The sequence below is a fragment of the Panulirus ornatus genome, chromosome 18 (genome assembly GCF_036320965.1).
Source record: "Panulirus ornatus isolate Po-2019 chromosome 18, ASM3632096v1, whole genome shotgun sequence".
Taxonomy (NCBI): Eukaryota; Metazoa; Arthropoda; class Malacostraca; order Decapoda; family Palinuridae; genus Panulirus; species Panulirus ornatus.
The window spans coordinates 51,488,990-51,510,913 of NC_092241.1; the positions used below are offsets into that span (position 1 = coordinate 51,488,990).

At 40.7% G+C, this 21,924-nt stretch overlaps 1 protein-coding gene across 5 annotated transcripts in view; it reads left to right on the forward strand.

Moving 5' to 3' along the window:
• Window positions 1-15,907, forward strand: part of LOC139755079 (uncharacterized) — a 192,512-nt gene extending 176,605 nt beyond the window's left edge. For 3 of the 5 annotated variants that reach the window (XM_071673164.1, XM_071673162.1, XM_071673163.1), the window contains exons 14-18: window positions 2,199-2,276; window positions 9,087-9,231; window positions 9,482-9,594; window positions 10,501-10,910; window positions 14,311-15,907. In XM_071673164.1, coding sequence (XP_071529265.1) covers window positions 2,199-2,276; window positions 9,087-9,231; window positions 9,482-9,594; window positions 10,501-10,910; window positions 14,311-14,398 — 834 coding nt within the window. In that variant the 3' untranslated portion in view covers window positions 14,399-15,907. The remainder of the gene's footprint in view (window positions 1-2,198; window positions 2,277-9,086; window positions 9,232-9,481; window positions 9,595-10,500; window positions 10,911-14,310) is intronic. The other 2 variants (XR_011714028.1, XR_011714029.1) reach the window with 1 other exon arrangement.
• The last annotated feature ends 6,017 nt before the right edge of the window (window positions 15,908-21,924 follow it).

Here is a 21,924-nt window from a genome sequence, read left to right on the forward strand (position 1 = left end):
CTTGCCTAATGTTCCTAGCCACTACTCTTGTAAATGTTCTTGCCTAATGTTCCAACGTACTACTACTACCAAATGCTCCCAGCTAATACTCCTACCTATTTCTTGCGTGTGTGGATGTGTGTGTATATACGTGTGTATGTGGGTGGGTTGGGCCATTTCTTTCATCTGTTTCCTTGCACTACCTTGCTAATGCGGGAGCCAGCAACAAAGCAAAATATAAATAGATAAATAATACTTCTTTTACCTAATGTTTCTCTCAAATGTTCTTCACTACTACCTTTATCTATTGCTCCTTCCATTTTGCTCAAAAGGCAGAGCTAGTGCATAGCGCTTTCCGCAGGAAAATCTAAAGTCACATGGAATGAGTCGTGTGAATCGAGTGTTGTCAAGTATTACATGTGATGAGAGATTGTGTGTTTTTGGTCAAAATACTAGTGGGCCAAGTGTGGGTGAGACAAAGAATGGACAGCTCCCGGGATTATAGGAGTACAGCTTGACACCTGCTGAAGTGCTGGCTCGCTTTTCAGCCATCACTAACCTCCCTATACCCAGGCGGATGGTACTGTTGATATACCTCCCAGGTCTGTGGCTGCCTACCAGCTACTACCTACTATCCTAGTACTTGGTCTCATACCTAAGAGCTCCAAATTTGCTTCTGTTACTAAAGTAGGAGGTAGAGCTGTAAACAGGTGGGACTGCAAAATGATTCGGAGATCTTAACTTACTAGGAGAGTGGTCAGACAGATGGCAAATGATTCATTACAACAAAGTTTAATATTAAAGTAGACAGTTGTGAAGTTATGCACTTGGGAGACGAGAAAATACATTACGACTACAGACGACCCAGTTGTGGGCCAGTCAGTCCTCCAATTGTCTGTCTGTCTTGTGTAAATCTCAACGATACTCTTTCTATTGCCACACCTCTCCCATACTTTGCCATTTCTTACTCAAACAAGCCTCTTCACTCTACATAATGCCCACACATCCATTTCCAACACATTTACCCCCTTCTGAAATTTTATTCTGTGTCCTACACCTTGCGTCCATACAACACCTTGATGACTACTGTGCCTTCAGTCATGGCAGTTTTCACATTTCCAGGTAGTGACCACCCTTTCCACACATTCCTCAATGCTCACAGGACCATGTACATCAGTTGATTGTTCTACGTCTTCTATTTCATTTGTGTATCTCCCCTAATGATGTGATCATTACAAGAAAGTGCACTTGGGAACTTGATGTGATTCATTTTCCTTGTGGTTATATGCATCGGGTAGATCATGTGCACCACTGTGCAATATTATGAGACAACAAAGCACTTTACCAATAGGACTTCATCCTCTCTTATATCACATTAGCACTCCCAGTTTTTTGTTAATTGTTTTTTCCATGTCATTGTCACAACTTGCAAGATACTGGGCTCTTAACTCATTTAATGAAGGTCAGAATACTGTTTTACACGAGAAATTTTCGAGAACTAGGAAAAAAGTGTACAGTTTTGGAAAGTATGCGAGGAGATGCCATGTTTGTTCATATTTAATTAGTTAGATTTAATACCAGTTGCTGTTGCATTCCCATAAAGTTTGTCTCTCCATACATCTGGATTTAATACAAACAGCATGGCACATCAGTGCTTCCTTGCACTCTCCCTCTATTTCTCATAGAGTTCCTATCTCAGTGCATCTGGATCTAATACAGACAAATCGCATGGCCTATCAGTGCTCCCTTGATGTCTTCTTCCAGTTTTTAAATTGTCTGAGAATAGAAGTACAAGGTATTATTGCATGAAATATGTCCAGAACTCATTCTGAAGGCAACTCATACTTGGGGAAATACATTGATCACCCATCTCATAGTTCAGCTTGATTCTGATTTACATCAGTCAGAATCATGTCGTTACACTTTTTAACACAATTCTACATCTGATTCCTCATCGTATGAGCCATATCTTCTGGTTTTGGTCTCTCACTAGTTGCTGATTCTATACTGTGAACGTTGCCAAACCATTCCACCCCCTTTTCGTTTGACTTTGTTTTGCACAGAGTCATAGCATCAAGGTATTTCTCATCTGACATATCACTTATTTTTCATCTTTAGCATAGCTGTGCACATTTAGGCACCCCAGTTTTAGCCATTGAGGTAAAATCTTTACTTGTATCTTTGTTCTGTTGTATAAAATCTTACTATACTGATTACAGGAGGAGATGAAGAAAAGAATGGAGGATTTTGCTCCTCCTCACAAGGCAATGGAAGACCAGCGTGATGAGAGATGGCGGGTATGTACATTAATCAGTTTGAGTGAGCTTTGGTTATTAATAAATAACTGATTTCCTCTTTTACCAAAGCTTTTGAAAGTGTTTTGTACTTTCATACTCTTACTTCTTGAAACCATAAGCATAACATTTATATTTATTTTGCTTTGTCGCTGTCTCCTTCGTTAGCGAGGTAGCATACTTTGAGTTAATGGATGACAGAAATTGATAATGTAAACGTACTTCCCAACATTAGTAGTGAATTTCATAACTTCAGCCTAAGGACAGTTACCAGTATGAAATATTCATTTAAGATTTGCATCAGTCCAGTCACAGATGTTCTGTGCAGATTTTATTTCTGTATGTAACACATACATGTAAATATGAATAAGAGCAAGGTTATTAGGTACAGTAGGGTTGAGGGTCAAGTCAATTGGGAGGTGAGTTTGAATGGAGAAAAACTGGAGGAAGTGAAGTGTTTTAGATATCTGGGAGTGGATCTGGCAGCGGATGGAACCATGGAAGCGGAAGTGGATCATAGGGTGGGGGAGGGGGCGAAAATTCTGGGGGCCTTGAAGAATGTGTGGAAGTCGAGAACATTATCTCGGAAAGCAAAAATGGGTATGTTTGAAGGAATAGTGGTTCCAACAATGTTGTATGGTTGCGAGGCGTGGGCTATGGATAGAGTTGTGTGCAGGAGGATGGATGTGCTGGAAATGAGATGTTTGAGGACAATGTGTGGTGTGAGGTGGTTTGATCGAGTGAGTAACGTAAGGGTAAGAGAGATGTGTGGAAATAAAAAGAGCGTGGTTGAGAGAGCAGAAGAGGGTGTTTTGAAGTGGTTTGGGCACATGGAGAGGATGAGTGAGGAAAGATTGACCAAGAGGATATATGTGTCTGAGGTGGAGGGAGCAAGGAGAAGAGGGAGACCAAATTGGAGGTGGAAAGATGGAGTGAAAAAGATTTTGTGTGATTGGGGCCTGAACATGCAGGAGGGTGAAAGGAGGGCAAGGAATAGAGTGAATTGGAGCGATGTGGTATACCGGGGTTGACGTGCTGTCAGTGGATTGAATCAAGGCATGTGAAGCGTCTGGGGTAAACCATGGAAAGCTGTGTAGGTATGTATATTTGCGTGTGTGGACGTATGTTTATACATGTGTATGGGGGGGGTTGGGCCATTTCTTTCGTCTGTTTCCTTGCGCTACCTCGCAAACGCGGGAGACAGCGACAAAGTATAATAAAAAAAAAAAAAAAAAATTATGTAGAGGATTATATATGAAGTAAGATGCCTCTCAGTCCACAGTCAACCCAGCTGTTCATCCACCCCTAGTGGTTGGTCGATAAAATGGGCACCTGGCTAAGGCTAGGTAATAGACAGAGTGCAAGGAACAGAGTGAACGGGAATGATGTGGTATACTGGGGTTGACATGCTGTTAACCAGGGCATGTGAAACTTCAGGGGTAAACCATGGAAAGGTCTGTAGGAACTCAAAATCTTTTTCACTCCGTCCTTCCACCTCCAATTTGGTCTCCCACTTCTCGTTCCCTTCACCTCAGACACATATATCCTCTTTGTCAGTCTTTCTTCACTCATTCTCTCCATGTGACCAAACCATTTCAATACACCCTCTTCTGCTCTCTCAACCACACTCTTTTTATTACCACACATCTCTCTTACCTTTTCATTACTTACTCGATCAAACCACCTCACACCACGTATTGTCCTCAAACATTTCATTTCCAACACATCCACCCTCCTCTGTCTATAGCCCATGCCTCGCAACCATATAACATTGTTGGAACCACTATTCCTTCAAACATACCCATTTTTGCTCTCCGAGATACTATTCTCGCCCTCCACACATTTTTCAACGCTCCCAGAACCTTCTTCCCCTCCCTCATCCTTTGACTCACTTCTGCTTCCGTGGTTCCATCCACTGCTAAATCCGCTCCCAGATACCTAAAACACTTCACTTCCTCCAGTTTTTCTCCATTCAAACTTACCTCCCAATTTACTTGTCCCTCAACTGTACTGAGCCTAATATCCTTGCTCTTATTCACATTTACTCTCAGCTTTCTTCCTTCACACACTTTACCAAACTCATTCACCAGCTTCTGCAGTTTCTCAATCGAATCAGCCACCAGTGCTGTATCATCAGCGAACAACTGACTCACTTCCCAAGCCCTCTCATCCACAACAGACTACGAAAATTTTGGGAGCCTTGAAAAATGTGTGGAAGTCGAGAGCATTATCCCGGAAAGCAAAAATGTGTATGTTTGAAGGAATAGTGGTTCCAACAATGTTGTATGGTTGCGAGGCGTGGGCTATGGATAGAGTTGTTCGCAGGAGGATGGATGTGCTGGAAATGAGATGTTTGAGGACAATGTGTGGTGTGAGGTGGTTTGATCGAGTAAGTAACGTAAGGGTAAGAGAGATGTGTGGAAATAAAAAGAGCGTGGTTGAGAGAGCAGAAGAGGGTGTTTTGAAATGGTTTGGGCACATGGAGAGAATGAGTGAGGAAAGATTGACCAAGAGGATATATGTGTCTGAGGTGGAGGGAACGAGGAGAAGAGGGAGACCAAATTGGAGGTGGAAAGATGGAGTGAAAAGGATTTTGTGTGATCGGGGCCTGAACATGCAGGAGGGTGAAAGGAGGGCAGGGAATAGAGTGAATTGGAGCGATGTGGTATACAGGGGTTGACGTGCTGTCAGTGGATTGAATCAGGGCATGTGAAGCGTCCGGGGTAAACCATGGAAAGCTGTGTAGGTATGTATATTTGCGTGTGTGGACGTGTGTATGTACATGTGTATGGGGGGGGGTTGGGCCATTTCTTTCGTCTGTTTCCTTGCGCTACCTCGCAAACGCGGGAGACAGCGACGAGGTATAAAAAAAAAAAAAAAAAAAAAAAAGATGCCTCTGTAAAGCACTTATGCATTTATGATCATATCTAGTGGTGATTGATAACTTCCTTTTTACAAATAGAATTAGGTGGATGGACAGAAATAAAGATGAAGATATGGGAAAGATTTTTGGGAAAAGAAAACTTTAGAAAAGCACATGGATGAAAATTTTAGGTTGACGTGGTTAAACAGAACACATTGCATATGATAGGTAGTTTAAGACTATTCATGTATTGCAGTATAAGGTACAAGGAGCAGATGTTGACTGCAGAAGAGATGGATGGATAGACGTAGTGTGATGATTGATCAGGGCTAGAGTTAATTCAGTTGAAGATATTAGAGGAGTGATTAGAGATGGATGCACTGCAAGTATTTTGTTTATGTTGGTGATATGCATAAAGACAGTGAACTCATTTGGTGAATCAGTTTAGTTTATAGTGGGATAAAATGAGTCTGGAAGTCTGTGTTTCACACCTGGCATAGGATTGGGATGTTTGTGATTTTCAGAAGGTATATACCAGGGCCACCCTATAGGATTAGGAATGGAGTAATGATGTTAGATAGATGGATGGGATGATAGACTTGCTGATAACAAAAGGTACATTTAGCCATTGCAAGAAACAATTACCATCATCGTTAGTCATGATCCAGGTTTTCTGCCTCATGTGATACTTGACAGTCGCCCATGAATTATCAGAGTGGGTAATGGCATTATGATGGGAAGCCAGATATACATTCCATCTTTATGAATTTTTGATAAAAGAAAGAACTTTTTTAGCATTAATGTTTGCATTTTAGATGATAAAGGTTATTGTTCCATTTATTCATGTTAATAATGCCTATAATATATAAAAGATATATGTAAACGTGAGTTTGAGCTCCAGTGCAGTAAAGTTTGCATCTCGTTAATGATATTTATCTTGGTAACAAGGAATAGGATTTTTGTGTTTTAGATATCCTTTTAAGGGTTAGGTTCTGCCTTTAGGTTATATGTTTTTTTCTTAATTGGCAATGTCAAACATATAGATTATCAAAATTAACCATTCACTCCATTAACTTTTAATAGAATAATCAGTAATCATAATTTTTAATGTCAGACATAATTTTCTGAATACAAATCGACTCATTTGAAGTGTTGATATGCATGTAGCTGGCATTTGTGTATGCATTTAGAGCAGTGGAAGCTGGGCCATCCTGGCTCTCTAGGATATCTTCAAAGTATCTATAAGTAGATAAAGCACATATAGCAGCCACTACTATCAGTAGTTCCATTGAGAATAAGTTTGGTAATTTTGGGACTTTATATTTCTACTTGTGGTTATTCTAATGCTTATATGTAATGAAAATGAATTGCTTTAACTTTTGATCCTGTGCTAAGAATATCATAATTTTCATTGCATAATTGGATAGTCTGAAGGGAAGGAAAGAGAGGGCAGTAGAAGTTTGACCTTGGAAAGGAACAATCAAAAGTTTTAGATGCTAGAACTGTATATACCAGACAAAAGGGAAAAGATGTGGTAAGAATATTTGGGATAATGATTTTGAGCTTGTACAGTTCCTCAAAAAGATTGGATGAATTTCTAATAATAATAATAATGATTAAGTTGAGCTTCCTTTGCCTTCATTATTATCACTTAACATTTACCTGGTTCATCCAGTCTTTATTAGGGACTATGCAATTTCAAAATTAACAGCCCAGTTTTTTACTGCATATTTTCCCTTTTGTTCAGTATATATCTGTTGCAATAATCATCCTCTATGGAAAGATTGAGTAATAAAAGATGGAGTTTTCTGAGCATGAACATGCAGGAGGCAGAAAGGCATACATAGGATAGTTAATTGGAGTGATGTGGCATGCAGTGGGCAGCATCCTGTTGTTAGACTCATTTAGGGCATATTAAGCAGCCAGGGAAATCGTGGAAAGGTTCTGTGGGGCCTGGTTGTGGATAGGGGGCGTGGTTTTGATGCATTGTACATGACAGCGAGAGAGTGGATGCAAGTCAATGAGACAGTTTTCTTTGGCTGTTCCTGGCACTACCTCACTGATATGAGAAATGGCAAGCATGTATGAAATATAAAAAAGAACAATGAAGGTAATGAGTGATGTAGGGAGCGGATAGCCAATCCCAAGTTCTAATAAATGGGGCTTTTAATTACCGAGGTATCAGCTTGGAATGTTTAGATTTGCATTAGTGATATAAGATATGGAGACATGAGTACAGGGTAGCTTCATTAACCATCATGATAGTGGGCATATTGACCTCAGAGGGGCAGATACATTATCAGTACTGGGTTATATGTTCATGTATACCATTATAGAATAAGGAAGCATCATCCCTGGAACTAAGGGAGAGCAGGCTTTCTTTACTTGAGTTTGATTCTATGGTTGTATTATATTTATTTATCATACTTTAATGCCGTTTCCTGTGTCAGTGAGATATCCCTAGGAAATAGACAAATCCACTCGTATACACACATATACCTACACATACATATGTATACATATCAACATATACATACACAGACATATATATGGAGGTATGATGGTCACACTAGTCCGTGATGATGATTATGAAGGTGAAATTGCACTTCAGAAGGAGTTCACATTTTATTTTAACATGTAGTTTTTCTGTACATGTAGCACAACATGTTTCATGGACACAATCCACTTCACCAGGTGGCAACACTTAACAAAGTTATTGAAATCCCAGTATCACAACGGAGTGCCGCCATCTAGTGTTTTGATGTTGGGATTTAACTAAGTACAGGCACGTGATGAGATGGATTGTCTCCATGAAGCATGTCATGCCACATGTATAGAAAAATTACATGTTAAATGAAATTATGTGAACTAATGAAGTGGGATTTCACCTTCAAACATATACATATATACGCATATACATATTCATACTTGCTTGCCCTCATCCATTCCCGGCACCACCCCACCCCACAAGAAACAGGATCGCCACCCCATGCATCAGCGAAATAGTGCTGAGAAAATGGAGAAAGAAGGCCACATTCATTTCAGTCTCTATCTGTCATGTGTAATGCACCAAAACCACAGCTATCTATCCACATCCAGGCCCCATAGACCTTTCCATGGTTTACCCGACATTTCACACGTCCTGGTTCAGTCCATTGACAGCGCTTTGACCCCGATATGTGGGGAAATGATAGAAGAATTGGAGGTGACAGATACCAGTTGATACAAAGCAGGAAACTTAACTGAGCAAACTTCAGTGAGAAGACTAAAATCTTTAGGAATTTATAGTGACAAAGGGAATTTAAGTATGTAGCAGTGTGAAATGAAGAAATGTAAAATGTATGATTAGGCACCAATGGTAGGAAGTTGATTGCTTTGGGGGGATAGAGATGGAGGCTTTATTGTAGTTATCGAAGCATAGCTGTTACATTGAGAAGATATTCTAGGCACAGCTGAGGGAGGAAATCCTGTAGAGCTGAGGAATTAAGTTAGTGTAAGCAAAAAGAAAGATATGGGGAAGGCAAAGAGAGAACCAAGAGATATTGTCTTATAAGTTTATGAGGAGCAAATTATAGATAAGGGAACCTATTCCTAGACTGAAGTATCCAAAAAGAAGGGAAATTGGATCGAAGAATTCATTTTCTACACCGTATGACATACTTTTTCTGTTCATCTGATTTTAGTTTCATGTATTAGAGCACTTTCATTATGCTCTAGTGGACCATGTCGCACTAATTAGATCCATACAAATACCCCTCTAATGCTTATACACATCACTTCTTCCTCCAGTTAGTATCATGTATATACAAAGTACCTCTCTCACAAACTCACTCTGATATGTCATCATAACTTTATCTTAATATTTTGTGCCCATTTGTTTGAGCTTTACCCTTCCACACTTATTTGACTTAGCCACACTTCCTTGAATATGTTGTGATTGCCACATGCAGCGTGAAGGACCAGTGCGTGAGTGGGACTTGGCGAAGATAGGAGAGCGTTCACCAGGAGAGAGGGAAAGGGAGAGAGAGAGACTCCGAAGGGAAAGAGAAGAGGAAAGACTGCGAGAACGTCACAAAAGTCGCAGCCCAACTGAAGGTGTGTTGTGAATTGATCACTGCAGGTTTGTCTGTGATTTGAGCATGGCATTTCAAAGTTGTTTTGAAAATGTTTTTAATTTAGATTTCAACTTGAACCACAGATAAGTAGCAGCTTCCATTCTTTATATAGAATGTGATATCTTTGATATTGTAGGATGCACTTTCATAACTATTTTACTGACGTAACTTTTATGTCAGATCCTGTCCTTAAGTATTGCTAAAACTGCATTTTTATATTATTAATGTAGGAGACCAACAAAACAAAAAACCAGAGGAGCCTCCAGCCAAACTTCTGGATGACTTGTTCCGCAAAACCAAAGCTCAGCCTGCAATATACTGGCTCCCTTTAACCCCCGAACAGGTGAGTTACATTAGTAATAGGAAGAATATCTTTTGTATAGTTGGATTTGTATTTTAGATTACTTCATATACGGTGTACGCAAAACACCCTTGTCCTCCCACATATATTTTCACACACAGGTGATATATAGCTAAGGTTTATTGTAGGTACATGCATGTGATTCTCTTGGTGAAATCATCATATATCAGGTTGCTGATACTAGTGTTTCTAACTTTGTGAGCACCAGCAACCTCCCTCATTGTGCCTCGTGCTTATATTGAGGGAAGGATTTCTTTACTCTTCCTGACTGGCACTTCATTTTTTTTAGTTTTGTTTCTGGGCATTGTATTTCTTGTACCTGTGCTTCAAGATTTTACCTTTCTTAGGAGGAAAATGCCTGATTTCTTGTTTGGAAGCAAGAAAATGTGGGTACTCCTGAGATTTCTAGGCTTTCTGGGTGCTGAGAATGCACAATAATGCATAATATATTTGGTTGATTTAACTGCCTTTGCATTCTTTCATTGGTTGCTTTAAATGTTGGGGTAACTAGCTTGCTGTGGGATAGTTGCAAAAGGCATCAACAAAAATGTAGTGAAGTAAAAGTACAACATTCTCAAAATTTACATATGTAAGAGCAATGGTCTGTAATGCTAAAATTCCCTAAGAATGTTGATTTATAAAGTTGCATAAGTTGTTACTTGATTATGGCTACCATGTTCCATTATACCTCAGTATTTCTGATATGCCTTTGTAAGGTTATGACACCAGTTTTTATCACTTGTCAGTGGATGCTTTCTTTGTGTTTTTTCTTGTCTGATATAGTAGTATTGTTTTTCTGTATTGATGAAACAGGTTGAAATATCAGCTGCACAATTGGGTCTGTTGTTCTGATACTCGGTAACACTTATTTGTTCTAACATCTCTCAGATTGCTGAGAAGGAGGCACAACGTCGGCAGAAAATGGCAGAATTGGAGCGTCGCCAGGCAGAGATGAGAGCTGCTAGGGAGAAGGAGCATGAGGAATGGGAGAGACTGAGAGCAGAGCGTAAGAAAGAAAGAGAGAGAGAGAGAGAGCGGGAGAAGGAAAAAGAGAAAGAGAGGGAAAGAGAGAGGGAGAAGAATGCCCGTAAATCTCGTTCAAGATCTAGATCACGTCGTAGAAGTCGATCACCTCGAAGATCACCAAGAAGATCTCCTCGCAGATCTCCACGTAGGTCACCCAGACGATCACCACCCAAGAGATCACCCAAGAGATCACCCAAGAGATCACCTAAGAGGTCACCAAAGAGGTCACCTAAGAGATCTCCAAAGAGGTCCCCAGGGAAGTCTCCACGAAGGTATATATACTGTTGTTTAAAAACTTGTAGATTTGCTCAACTCGTATAGAGAAAAATATTTTGCCTGCATGATGTATGTGTGTTTCTGTACCAATAATACTGCTTGTGTACATTGAAATATGGTACAGCACACCAGCTTTTTGGGTCTGAAAAATTTGAACAAATCTGCTTTTACTGCCCTTGGATATCTTGCTTTCTTCTTTCATATCAGTATTTCCTGTTTTAGTGAGGTAATGCCCGGAACAGACGGAGAAATGGCTTCATTCGTTCACTTCCATTCTCAAACTGACATGTATAAGTGCCCTTGAAAATAAGTATATGAATTATGCATTGAGAACTTAGATTTTGTAGTGGTGATGTATTTTGTATTATGCACATTAGATGATTCTCTAGTAATATTTTCTTCCAGACTAACATGCAGTGGATTTTGGAAACAAACTACATGAATGAATTTTCGTGAGGAGAGACAGATGGTCAAAAGGCATTTGACAGACTAGATCTGCTTATGTAGGGGGTATTGCAGTTGAATTTATTGAGAAAGGGGATGACTGTTGTTGATTGGTTGGTATATTCACTGTGTGTATGGATCTTGTTTAATTTATTTATGGATGGGTTGGTTAGGGAGGTAAATGCTAAGGTTTTGGAGAGAAGGGCGAGTATGCAGTCTGTTAGGGGTAAGAGGGCATGGGAAGCAAGTCAGTAGTTGCTCACCAATGATACAGCATTTATGGCTGACTTTAGTGAGAAACTGCAGAAGTTGGTGGCTGAGTTTGGAAAAGTGTGTGAAAGGAGAAAGTTGAGAGTAACTGAATAAGAGCAAGGCTATTTATTTGGTTCAGTAGGGTTGAGGGACTAGTTAACTGAAATGTAAGTTTGATGGGAGGAAGTGAAGTGTTTTGGATATCTGGGAGTGGACTTCACATGAAGTGGAACCATGGAAGCGGAAGTGAGTCATGAGGTGGGGAAGGTGCGAAGGTCTTGGGAGCGATGAAGAATGTGTGGAAAGAGAGAACATTATCTCGAAGAGCAAGAATGGTTATGTTTGAAGGAATAGAGGTTCCAACCATATTATATGATTGGAAAGCCTGCCCTGTAGATGGGGTTGTACAGAGAAGGGTGAATGTTTTGGAGATGAAATGTTTGAGGACAATATGTCAATTGACTGATCTAGGGTATGTGAAATGTTTGGGGTAAACTGTGGAAAGGTCTGTGGGGCCTGGATGTGGATAGGGAGCTATGGTTTCAGTGCATTAGACATGACAGCTAGAGACTGAGCGTGAACAAAGGATGGTTAGGGAGGTGAATGCAAGAGTTTTAGAGAGAGGGGCAAATATGCAGTCTGTTGTGGATGAAAGGGCTTGGGAAGCAAGTCACTTGTTGTTCGCTGATTATATAGTGCTGATGGCTGATTCGGGTGAGAAGCTGCAGAAGTTGGTGACTTGAGTTTGGTAAAGTGTGTGAAAGAAGAAGGCTGAGAGTAAGTGTAAATAAGAGCAAGGTTATTAGGTTCAGTAGGGTCTAGGGATAAGTTAATTGGGAGGTAACTTTGAATGGACAAAAACTGGAGGAAGTGAAGTGTTTTAGATATGTGGGAGTGGATTTAGTAGTGGATGGTAACATGGAAGTGAGTCGTGGGTTGGGGAAGGGGGCGAAGATTCTGGGAGCGTTGAAGAATGTGTTAAAGGTGAGAATGCTCTCTTGGAGAGCAAAAATGGGTGTGTTTGAAGTAATAGTGCTTCCAACAATGTTATATTGTTGCGAGGCATGGGCTATAGATAGGGTTGTGCGGAGGAGGGTGGATGTGTTGGAAATGAAAAGTTTGAAGACAGTGTCATGTGAGGTGGTTTGATCAAGTAAGTAATGAAAGGGTAAGAGAGATGTGGTAATAAAAAGAGAATGGTTGAGAGAGGAGATGAGGGTGTGTTGAAATGGTTTGGTCACATGGAGAATGAGAGGAAAAATTGACAAAGAGGATATATGTGTCAGTGGTAGAGGGAATGAGGAGAAGCAGGCGACCAGATCGGAAGTGGAAGTATGGAATGAAAAAGATTTTGAGAGATCGGGGCCTGAACATACAGGAGGGTGAAAGGCATGCAAGGAATATAGTGAATTAGAACGATGTGGTATACCTGGGTCGACATGCTGTCAATGGATTGAACTAGGGCATGTGAAGCATCTTGGGTAAACCATGGAAAGTTTTGTGAGGTCAGGATGTGGAAAAGGAGCTGTTGTTTTGATGCATTACACATGACAGCTAGAGACTGAGTGTGAAGGAATGTGGCCTTTTTTGTCTTTTCCTAGTGCTACCTTATGGGCGGGATGCTATTTCATGTGTGGCGGGGTGGTGACAGGAATGGATGAAGGCAGCAAGTATGAATATGTACATGTGTACATATTTATTGTCTGTGTATGTATATGTATGTATACATTGAAATGTATAGGTATGTATATGTGCCTGTTTGGGCGTGTATGTATATACATGTTTGTGGGTGGGTTGGGCCATTCTTTCATCTGTTTTCTTGCGCTACTTCACTAATGCGGGAGACAGCGATTAAGTATAATAATATGATATAAGTGGATGGGCCATTCTTCGTCTGTTTCCTGGCGCTATCTCTCTGACGTGGGAAACAGTGATTGAGTATAACATTAGAGAAAAATTATTTGATGTTTATTATATATGATGTAAAACCTGTGATAAATTGTAGAAGACATAATGGTACTGTTGCTCATATTTTTGTCTCCCCTTAATACCTGCAGATTGTAGCGCTTATTTATTTATTTATTTATTTTTTTTTTTTTTTTTTTTTTTTTTTTTTTTTTTCCCAAAAGAAGGAACAGAGAAGAGGTCCAGGTGAGGATATTCCCTCAAAGGCCCAGTCCTCTGTTCTTAACGCTACCTCGCTATCGCGGGAAATAGCGAATAGTATGAAAAAAAAAAAAAAAAAAAAAAAAGTTTAGTGTATACATATGCTCTCTGCCCCATATGTTACATGTGTTTCTGCCCTTGTTTTTATCTGACTTCATTTCACTTTTTTTGATTCATCCATCTATGATTACATTGATTATGCATCTTCATAGTTTCCCTTGAGTTTTTGTGTTGGACTTGTCTGTGATCTCCATGTGCTCTTGTTTTATTTCCCTGACCTTATCCTTTGGACTTCCTTCTTGTTCCTACATACCATGCGTTGTTTCTTCCTCCATACTTCCTCATTAGCATTATCTTATTATAAAGTTTCCTGTACACCATTATTATTTGGGTAATTTACATTTGTTACTACTTATACCATATTTTTTACCACTAATTAAACCATCTTGTATACAGTGTTGTGATAGTTACTAATTGCTGCTTATTCTGCATTGTGCCCTATTTTGTGATCGTAATTAGCATTTCCTGTACTAGATCACCTCAACGGCAGCGACGGTCTCCCAGTAGGGAATCTCGCAAGTCACGGCGTAGGAGTCGCAGCCGCTCACGTTCCCGCAGCTGATTCTATGGTGGCATTTAATGAGGGGAGCCAATGACCTTGTGGAGGGTAACAGAGTGCAATGTCCATACTACTGAGGGCAGAGTAGCTCCAGGACAGTTTGCTCAGCATCATGGAAGCAAATATATAACCCAAGAAGCATCAGCTCTGCAGCTACGACAAGCCGGCGCTTCATCACTCCCAAGGTTACTGTTACGTCCGTCTCTGCTATCTCCCCTCCACCATCCACTTCCCCAGCTCCATCCTGCCGTCCTTCCCACATGCCCGTTCTCTCCCCCTTACAGGTATCCCCACTCAGTGCTCTTCTGATATTAGGCTTAGCTCTCACTTTCTCTACTAGACCTTGCTGTTAACTGATCAAATGGAATTAGAAGTTTTAGGAGGATGTAGTGGAGGTCATTGTGATTTTCAGTAGTTGATTTCTTGTTTCATGAGCCAGTGTAGGGCATCTTTTCATTGGCTTGTTACCGTTGGGTAAGTATGTTTTATTCATTTTTACCTTTGATAAGTTGATAGGATAGTTTAGGGTAGATGATGCTTATTTTCATTTTATTTATGTATCAGAAGAGCATTGGGTGGTAAGGGAAGTGTTGAAAGCGTTATTGGTGAAGAGATCCACTGCGCTGTATGGGCGGGCAACTACGATGATTCTCCGAAGTAACGGCGGGAACTTCGATGACCATCTGTAGAGACCAGCGTATGTCTTATTGCTTCCTCATGGAATGCCTTTCCCCATGGAATGCCTTTCTTGAAAGCTGATCAGCTATGCACTGTAGCTTGAGATGCCAGAGCCTGTAGAAGATAGCAATCATCTTCTAAAGGCACACACAGTTGTGATTTTAACTGGACTGTACCTGCATCTGTGTTAAGAGTTGCATGTGCAACAATGTAGTGTTTCCAATTTAGTGCGATGCCACAGAGAGGACTGTAGCAGAACACTGTGAACCAATCTTGTGAAGTGTACGATAAAGCTGGAAATGTGATATACCTCCCCATCTAGACTTGTATATGCAAGTGATGTACACCTGAGGCAGAATAGAAGTGAAAAAGGCTTGGTTTTCCAACTTTTCACTTAATTACTCTGCCTCATTCTGGTAGTAGAAACATATCCAAGCAGAGAAATGCCTTGTGCAAATATGAAAAGAACTAATATAATGCAATGGATTACATTTTTTACTCATTTGTTCTCTAAACAGAGAACCTGTCATCCCTTTGAGTGTGAGGAGTACAAAATTTGTAAGTGATTATTTGTAAACCCCCCAGTCCCAAGAAAGTAAAATATTTTAAGGGAAGTATCTCGTGTTAAAGCCAGATTATTATCATAGCTATGTAATTTATGTATGTATTATATGGTATGAATGAGCTTTCTTTTTTTTTTAGAGTATTTTGATGTTAAAATACTTCAGTGAGTTTATGCACTAGGTTTTTATAATTGGTGATAAAAAGATTATTTCTGCTGTTGAACTGACTGATTGTTTATAAATGAAGGTCAATAAAACTACACCCTTGAAATAGTTTTTTGTTGAAAAATATTTATCATTACATAAAAGGATTAGTTTTCCAGGATTTATCTCCAACTTTGCAAGATGAGTTTGTGGATTGAATTTTAGAAGCCTGGGAAGAGTGATTTTAAGCATCAGATTTTCTTTGTCGAGTAAACTAATAGCACAAAGGCTAAGAAGCAACACTGGAGTTCACCAGTTATGGAGACTTTTGCCATGGCCAATCCCTTGAGGGAGTTCCTAGCAGGAACAGACATCAGATATAGGTGGATAGTGACTGAGAAGTGATTACCATGTGATGACTTGCATAGCAGGCAGCAGGAATCATCATATGAGTACTATGTTTTGTGGGCCTATTTTGAACAACCCACCAATGTTGTGACATTTGTATGGCTGCTAAATGTCTCCTTATAAGTGGTTTGATCAAGTAAGTAATGAAAGGGTAAGAGAGATGTGTGGTAATAAAAAGTGTGGTTGAGAGAGCAGAAGAGGGTGTTTTGGAATGGTTTGGTCACATGGAAAGAATGAGTGAGGAAAGATTGACCAAGAGGATATATGTGTCAGAGGTGGAGGGAATGAGAAGTGGGAGACCAAATTGGAGGTGGAAAGATGGAGTGAAAAAGATTTTGAGTGATCGGGGCCTGAACATGCAGGAGGGTGAAAGACGTGCAAGGAATAGAGTGAATTGGAGTGATATGGTATATCGGGGTCAACGTGCTGTCAATGGATTGAACCAGGGCATGTGAAATGTGTGGGGTAAACCATGGAAAGTTCCGTGGGGCCTGGATGTGGAAAGGGAGCTGTGGTTTTGGTGCATTATGCATGACAGCTAGAGACTGAGTGTGAATGACTGTGGCCTTTGCTGTCTTTTCCTAGCGCTACCTCGTGCACATACGGGGGGGAGGGGGTTGTCATTTCATGTGTGGCGGGGTGGCAACGGGAATGAGGTAGCACAAAGAAACAGACGAAAGAATGGCCCAACCCACCCACATACATACACATGTATGTACATGCATGTCCACACACAGCTAATATAAATACCTATACATCTCAACGTATACATATATATACACACACAGACATATACATATATACACATGTACATAATTCATACTGTCTGCCCTTATTCCCGTCGCCACCCTGCCACACATGAAATGTCAACCCCCTCCCCCTGCATGTGCACGAGGTAGCACTAGGAAAAGACAGTAAAGGCCACATTCTTTCACACTCAGTCTCTATTTTACGATGCCAAATTTTCTTAGTTTCCTTTGATACAATCAAATTTTTCGCATACAGTGTTTTCTGTCGCATTGCATTTTTTTCATCACCTTCACTTCCATCTTTCTCTTCTTTGTTTCATACATTTGCATTTTCCCTTGTTAGTGATATAGTGTCAGGAACAAACGAAGAAAAGTCCTCATATGCTCAAATCCATTCCCTAGGAGTCCTGGATATTGTACCAAAACAACAGCCCAGTTAATCAAAACAAGGCCTGAAAGATCTTTCTGTGGTTACCCCAGTGGTAACAGGCAGAGTTGAAGTGAAGAGAAGGAATACAAGTTTTTTGATGGATTGTTGAATGTGTTTACTAACTGCGTGGCATATGTGGAACGTGTTGGGCTTGTAGGTATGCAAAGTGAGGGAGTCGCAGAAATTGGTTAGGTGAAAAGAAATGATTGTGAAAGTTTTGCAAATGTTGAAATATGGATGGGATTGCAGTTGAAAGTGGATGATTGTGTTGTTGATTGGTTAGTTCAGATTTTCATTGTATGTATGGCTAATTGTGTCATGCCTGAATATTTGCAGAAAACCTGTAGAGAGCTGTTGTGAAAAGGAAAGGAGGTTAAAGATGAACAATCACATTACCTCGCAAACGCGGGAGACAGCGACAAAGTATAAAAAAAAAAAAAAAAAAAAAAAAAAAAAAAAAAAAAAATATATATATATATATATATATATATATATATATATATATATATATATATATATATATATTTTGCTTTGTTGCTGTCTCCCGCGTTTGCGAGGTAGCGCAAGGAAACAGACGAAAGAAATGGCCCAACCCACCCCCATACACATGTTTATACATACGTCCACACACGCAAATATACATACCTACACAGCTTTCCATGGTTTACCCCAGACTCTTCACATGCCCTGATTCAATCCACTGACAGCACGTCAACCCCGGTATACCACATCGATCCAATTCACTCTATTCCTTGCCCTCCTTTCACCCTCCTGCATGTTCAGGCCCTGATCACACAAAATCTTTTTCACTCCATCTTTCCACCTCCAATTTGGTCTCCCACTTCTCCTCATTCCCTCCACCTCCGACACATATATCCTCTTGGTCAATCTTTCCTCACTCATTCTCTCCATGTGCCCAAACCATTTCAAAACACCTTCTTCTGCTCTCTCAACCACGCTCTTTTTATTTCCACACATCTCTCTCACCCTTACGTTACTTACTCGATCAAACCACCTCACACCACACATTGTCCTCAAACATCTCATTTCCAGCACATCCATCCTCCTGCGCACAACTCTATCCATAGCCCACGCCTCGCAACCATACAACATTGTTGGAACCCCTATTCCTTTAAACATACCCATTTTTGCTTTCCGAGATAATGTTCTCGACTTCCACACATTCTTCCAGGCTCCCAGGATTTTCGCCCCCTCTCCCACCCTATGATCCACTTCCGCTTCCATGGTTCCATCCACTGCCAGATCCACTCCCAGATATCTAAAACACTTTACTTCCAGTTTTTCTCCATTCAAACTTACCTCCCAGTTGACTTGACCCTCAACCCTACTGTACCTAATAACCTTGCTCTTATTCACATTTACTCTTAACTTTCTTCTTTCACACACTTTACCAAACTCAGTCACCAGCTTCTGCAGTTTCTCACATGAATCAGCCACCAGTGCTGTATCATCAGCGAACAACAACTGACTCACTTCCCAAGCTCTCTCATCCCCAACAGACTTCATACTTGCCCCTCTTTCCAAAACTCTTGCATTCACCTCCCTAACAACCCCATCCATAAACAAATTAAACAACCATGGAGACATCACACACCCCTGCCGCAAACCTACATTCACTGAGAACCAATCACTTTCCTCTCTTCCCACATGTACACATGCCTTACATCCTCGATAAAAACTTTTTACTGCTTCTAACAACTTGCCTCCCACACCATATATTCTTAATACCTTCCACAGAGCATCTCTGTCAACTCTATCATATGCCTTCTCCAGATCCATAAATGCTACATACAAATCCATTTGCTTTTCTAAGTATTTCTCACATACATCCTTCAAAGCAAACACCTGATCCACACATCCTCTACCACTTCTGAAACCACACTGCTCTTCCCCAATCTGATGCTCTGTACATGCCTTCACCCTCTCAATCAATACCCTCCCATATAATTTACCAGGAATACTCAACAAACTTATACCTCTGTAATTTGAGCACTCACTCTTATCCCCTTTGCCTTTGTACAATGGCACTATGCACACATTCCGCCACTCCTCAGGCACCTCACCATGAGTCATACATACATTAAATAACCTTACCAACCAGTCAGTAATACAGTCACCCCCTTTTTTAATAAATTCCACTGCAATACCATCCAAACCTGCTGCCTTGCCGGCTTTCATCTTCCGCAAAGCTTTTACTACCTCTTCTCTTTTTTCAAATCATTTTCCCTAACCCTCTCACTTTGCACACCACCTTGACCAAAACACCCTATATCTGCCACTCTATCATCAAACACATTCAACAAACCTTCAAAATACTCACTCCATCTCCTTCTCACATCACCACTACTTGTTATCACCTCCCCATTTGCGCCCTTCACTGAAGTTCCCATTTGCTCCCTTGTCTTACGCACTTTATTTACCTCCTTCCAGAACATCTTTAATTTTTTTTTTTTTTTTTTTTTTTTTTTTTTTTTTTTTTTTTTTTTTTACCTCGTCGCTGTCTCCCGCGGTTGCGAGGTAGCGCAAGGAAACAGACGAAAGAAATGGCCCAACCCCCCCCATACACATGTACATACACACGTCCACACACGCAAATATACATACCTACACAGCTTTCCATGGTTTACCCCGGACGCTTCACATGCCTTGATTCAATCCACTGACAGCACGTCAACCCCTGTATACCACATCGCTCCAATTCACTCTATTCCTTGCCCTCCTTTCACCCTCCTGCATGTTCAGGCCCCGATCACACAAAATCCTTTTCACTCCATCTTTCCACCTCCAATTTGGTCTCCCTCTTCTCCTCGTTCCCTCCACCTCCGACACATATATCCTCTTGGTCAATCTTTCCTCACTCATTCTCTCCATGTGCCCAAACCATTTCAAAACACCCTCTTCTGCTCTCTCAACCACGCTCTTTTTATTTCCACACATCTCTCTTACCCTTACGTTACTTACTCGATCAAACCACCTCACACCACACATTGTCCTCAAACATCTCATTTCCAGCACATCCATCCTCCTGCGCACAACTCTATCCATAGCCCACGCCTCGCAACCATACAACATTGTTGGAACCACTATTCCTTCAAACATACCCATTTTTGCTTTCCGAGATAATGTTCTCGACTTCCACACATTTTTCAAGGCTCCCAAAATTTTCGCCCCCTCCCCCACCCTATGATCCACTTCCGCTTCCATGGTTCCATCCGCTGACAGATCCACTCCCAGATATCTAAAACACTTCACTTCCTCCAGTTTTTCTCCATTTAAACTCACCTCCCAATTGACTTGACCCTCAACCCTACTGTACCTAATAACCTTGCTCTTATTCACATTTACTCTTAACTTTCTTCTTCCACACACTTTACCAAACTCCGTCACCAGCTTCTGCAGTTTCTCACATGAATCCGCCACCAGCGCTGTATCATCAGCGAACAACAACTGACTCACTTCCCAAGCTCTCTCATCCCCAACAGACTTCATACTTGCCCCTCTTTCCAAAACTCTTGCATTCACCTCCCTAACAACCCCATCCATAAACAAATTAAACAACCATGGAGACATCACACACCCCTGCCGCAAACCTACATTCACTGAGAACCAATCACTTTCCTCTCTTCCCACATGTACACATGCCTTACATCCTCGATAAAAACTTTTTACTGCTTCTAACAACTTGCCTCCCACACCATATATTCTTAATACCTTCCACAGAGCATCTCTGTCAACTCTATCATATGCCTTCTCCAGATCCATAAATGCTACATACAAATCCATTTGCTTTTCTAAGTATTTCTCACATACATCCTTCAAAGCAAACACCTGATCCACACATCCTCTACCACTTCTGAAACCACACTGCTCTTCCCCAATCTGATGCTCTGTACATGCCTTCACCCTCTCAATCAATACCCTCCCATATAATTTACCAGGAATACTCAACAAACTTATACCTCTGTAATTTGAGCACTCACTCTTATCCCCTTTGCCTTTGTACAATGGCACTATGCACACATTCCGCCACTCCTCAGGCACCTCACCATGAGTCATACATACATTAAATAACCTTACCAACCAGTCAATAATACAGTCACCCCCTTTTTTAATAAATTCCACTGCAATACCATCCAAACCTGCTGCCTTGCCGGCTTTCATCTTCCGCAAAGCTTTTACTACCTCTTCTCTTTTTTCAAATCATTTTCCCTAACCCTCTCACTTTGCACACCACCTTGACCAAAACACCCTATATCTGCCACTCTATCATCAAACACATTCAACAAACCTTCAAAATACTCACTCCATCTCCTTCTCACATCACCACTACTTGTTATCACCTCCCCATTTGCGCCCTTCACTGAAGTTCCCATTTGCTCCCTTGTCTTACGCACTTTATTTACCTCCTTCCAGAACATCTTTAATTTTTTTTTTTTTTTTTTTTTTTTTTTTTTTTTTTTTTTTTTTTTTACCTCGTCGCTGTCTCCCGCGGTTGCGAGGTAGCGCAAGGAAACAGACGAAAGAAATGGCCCAACC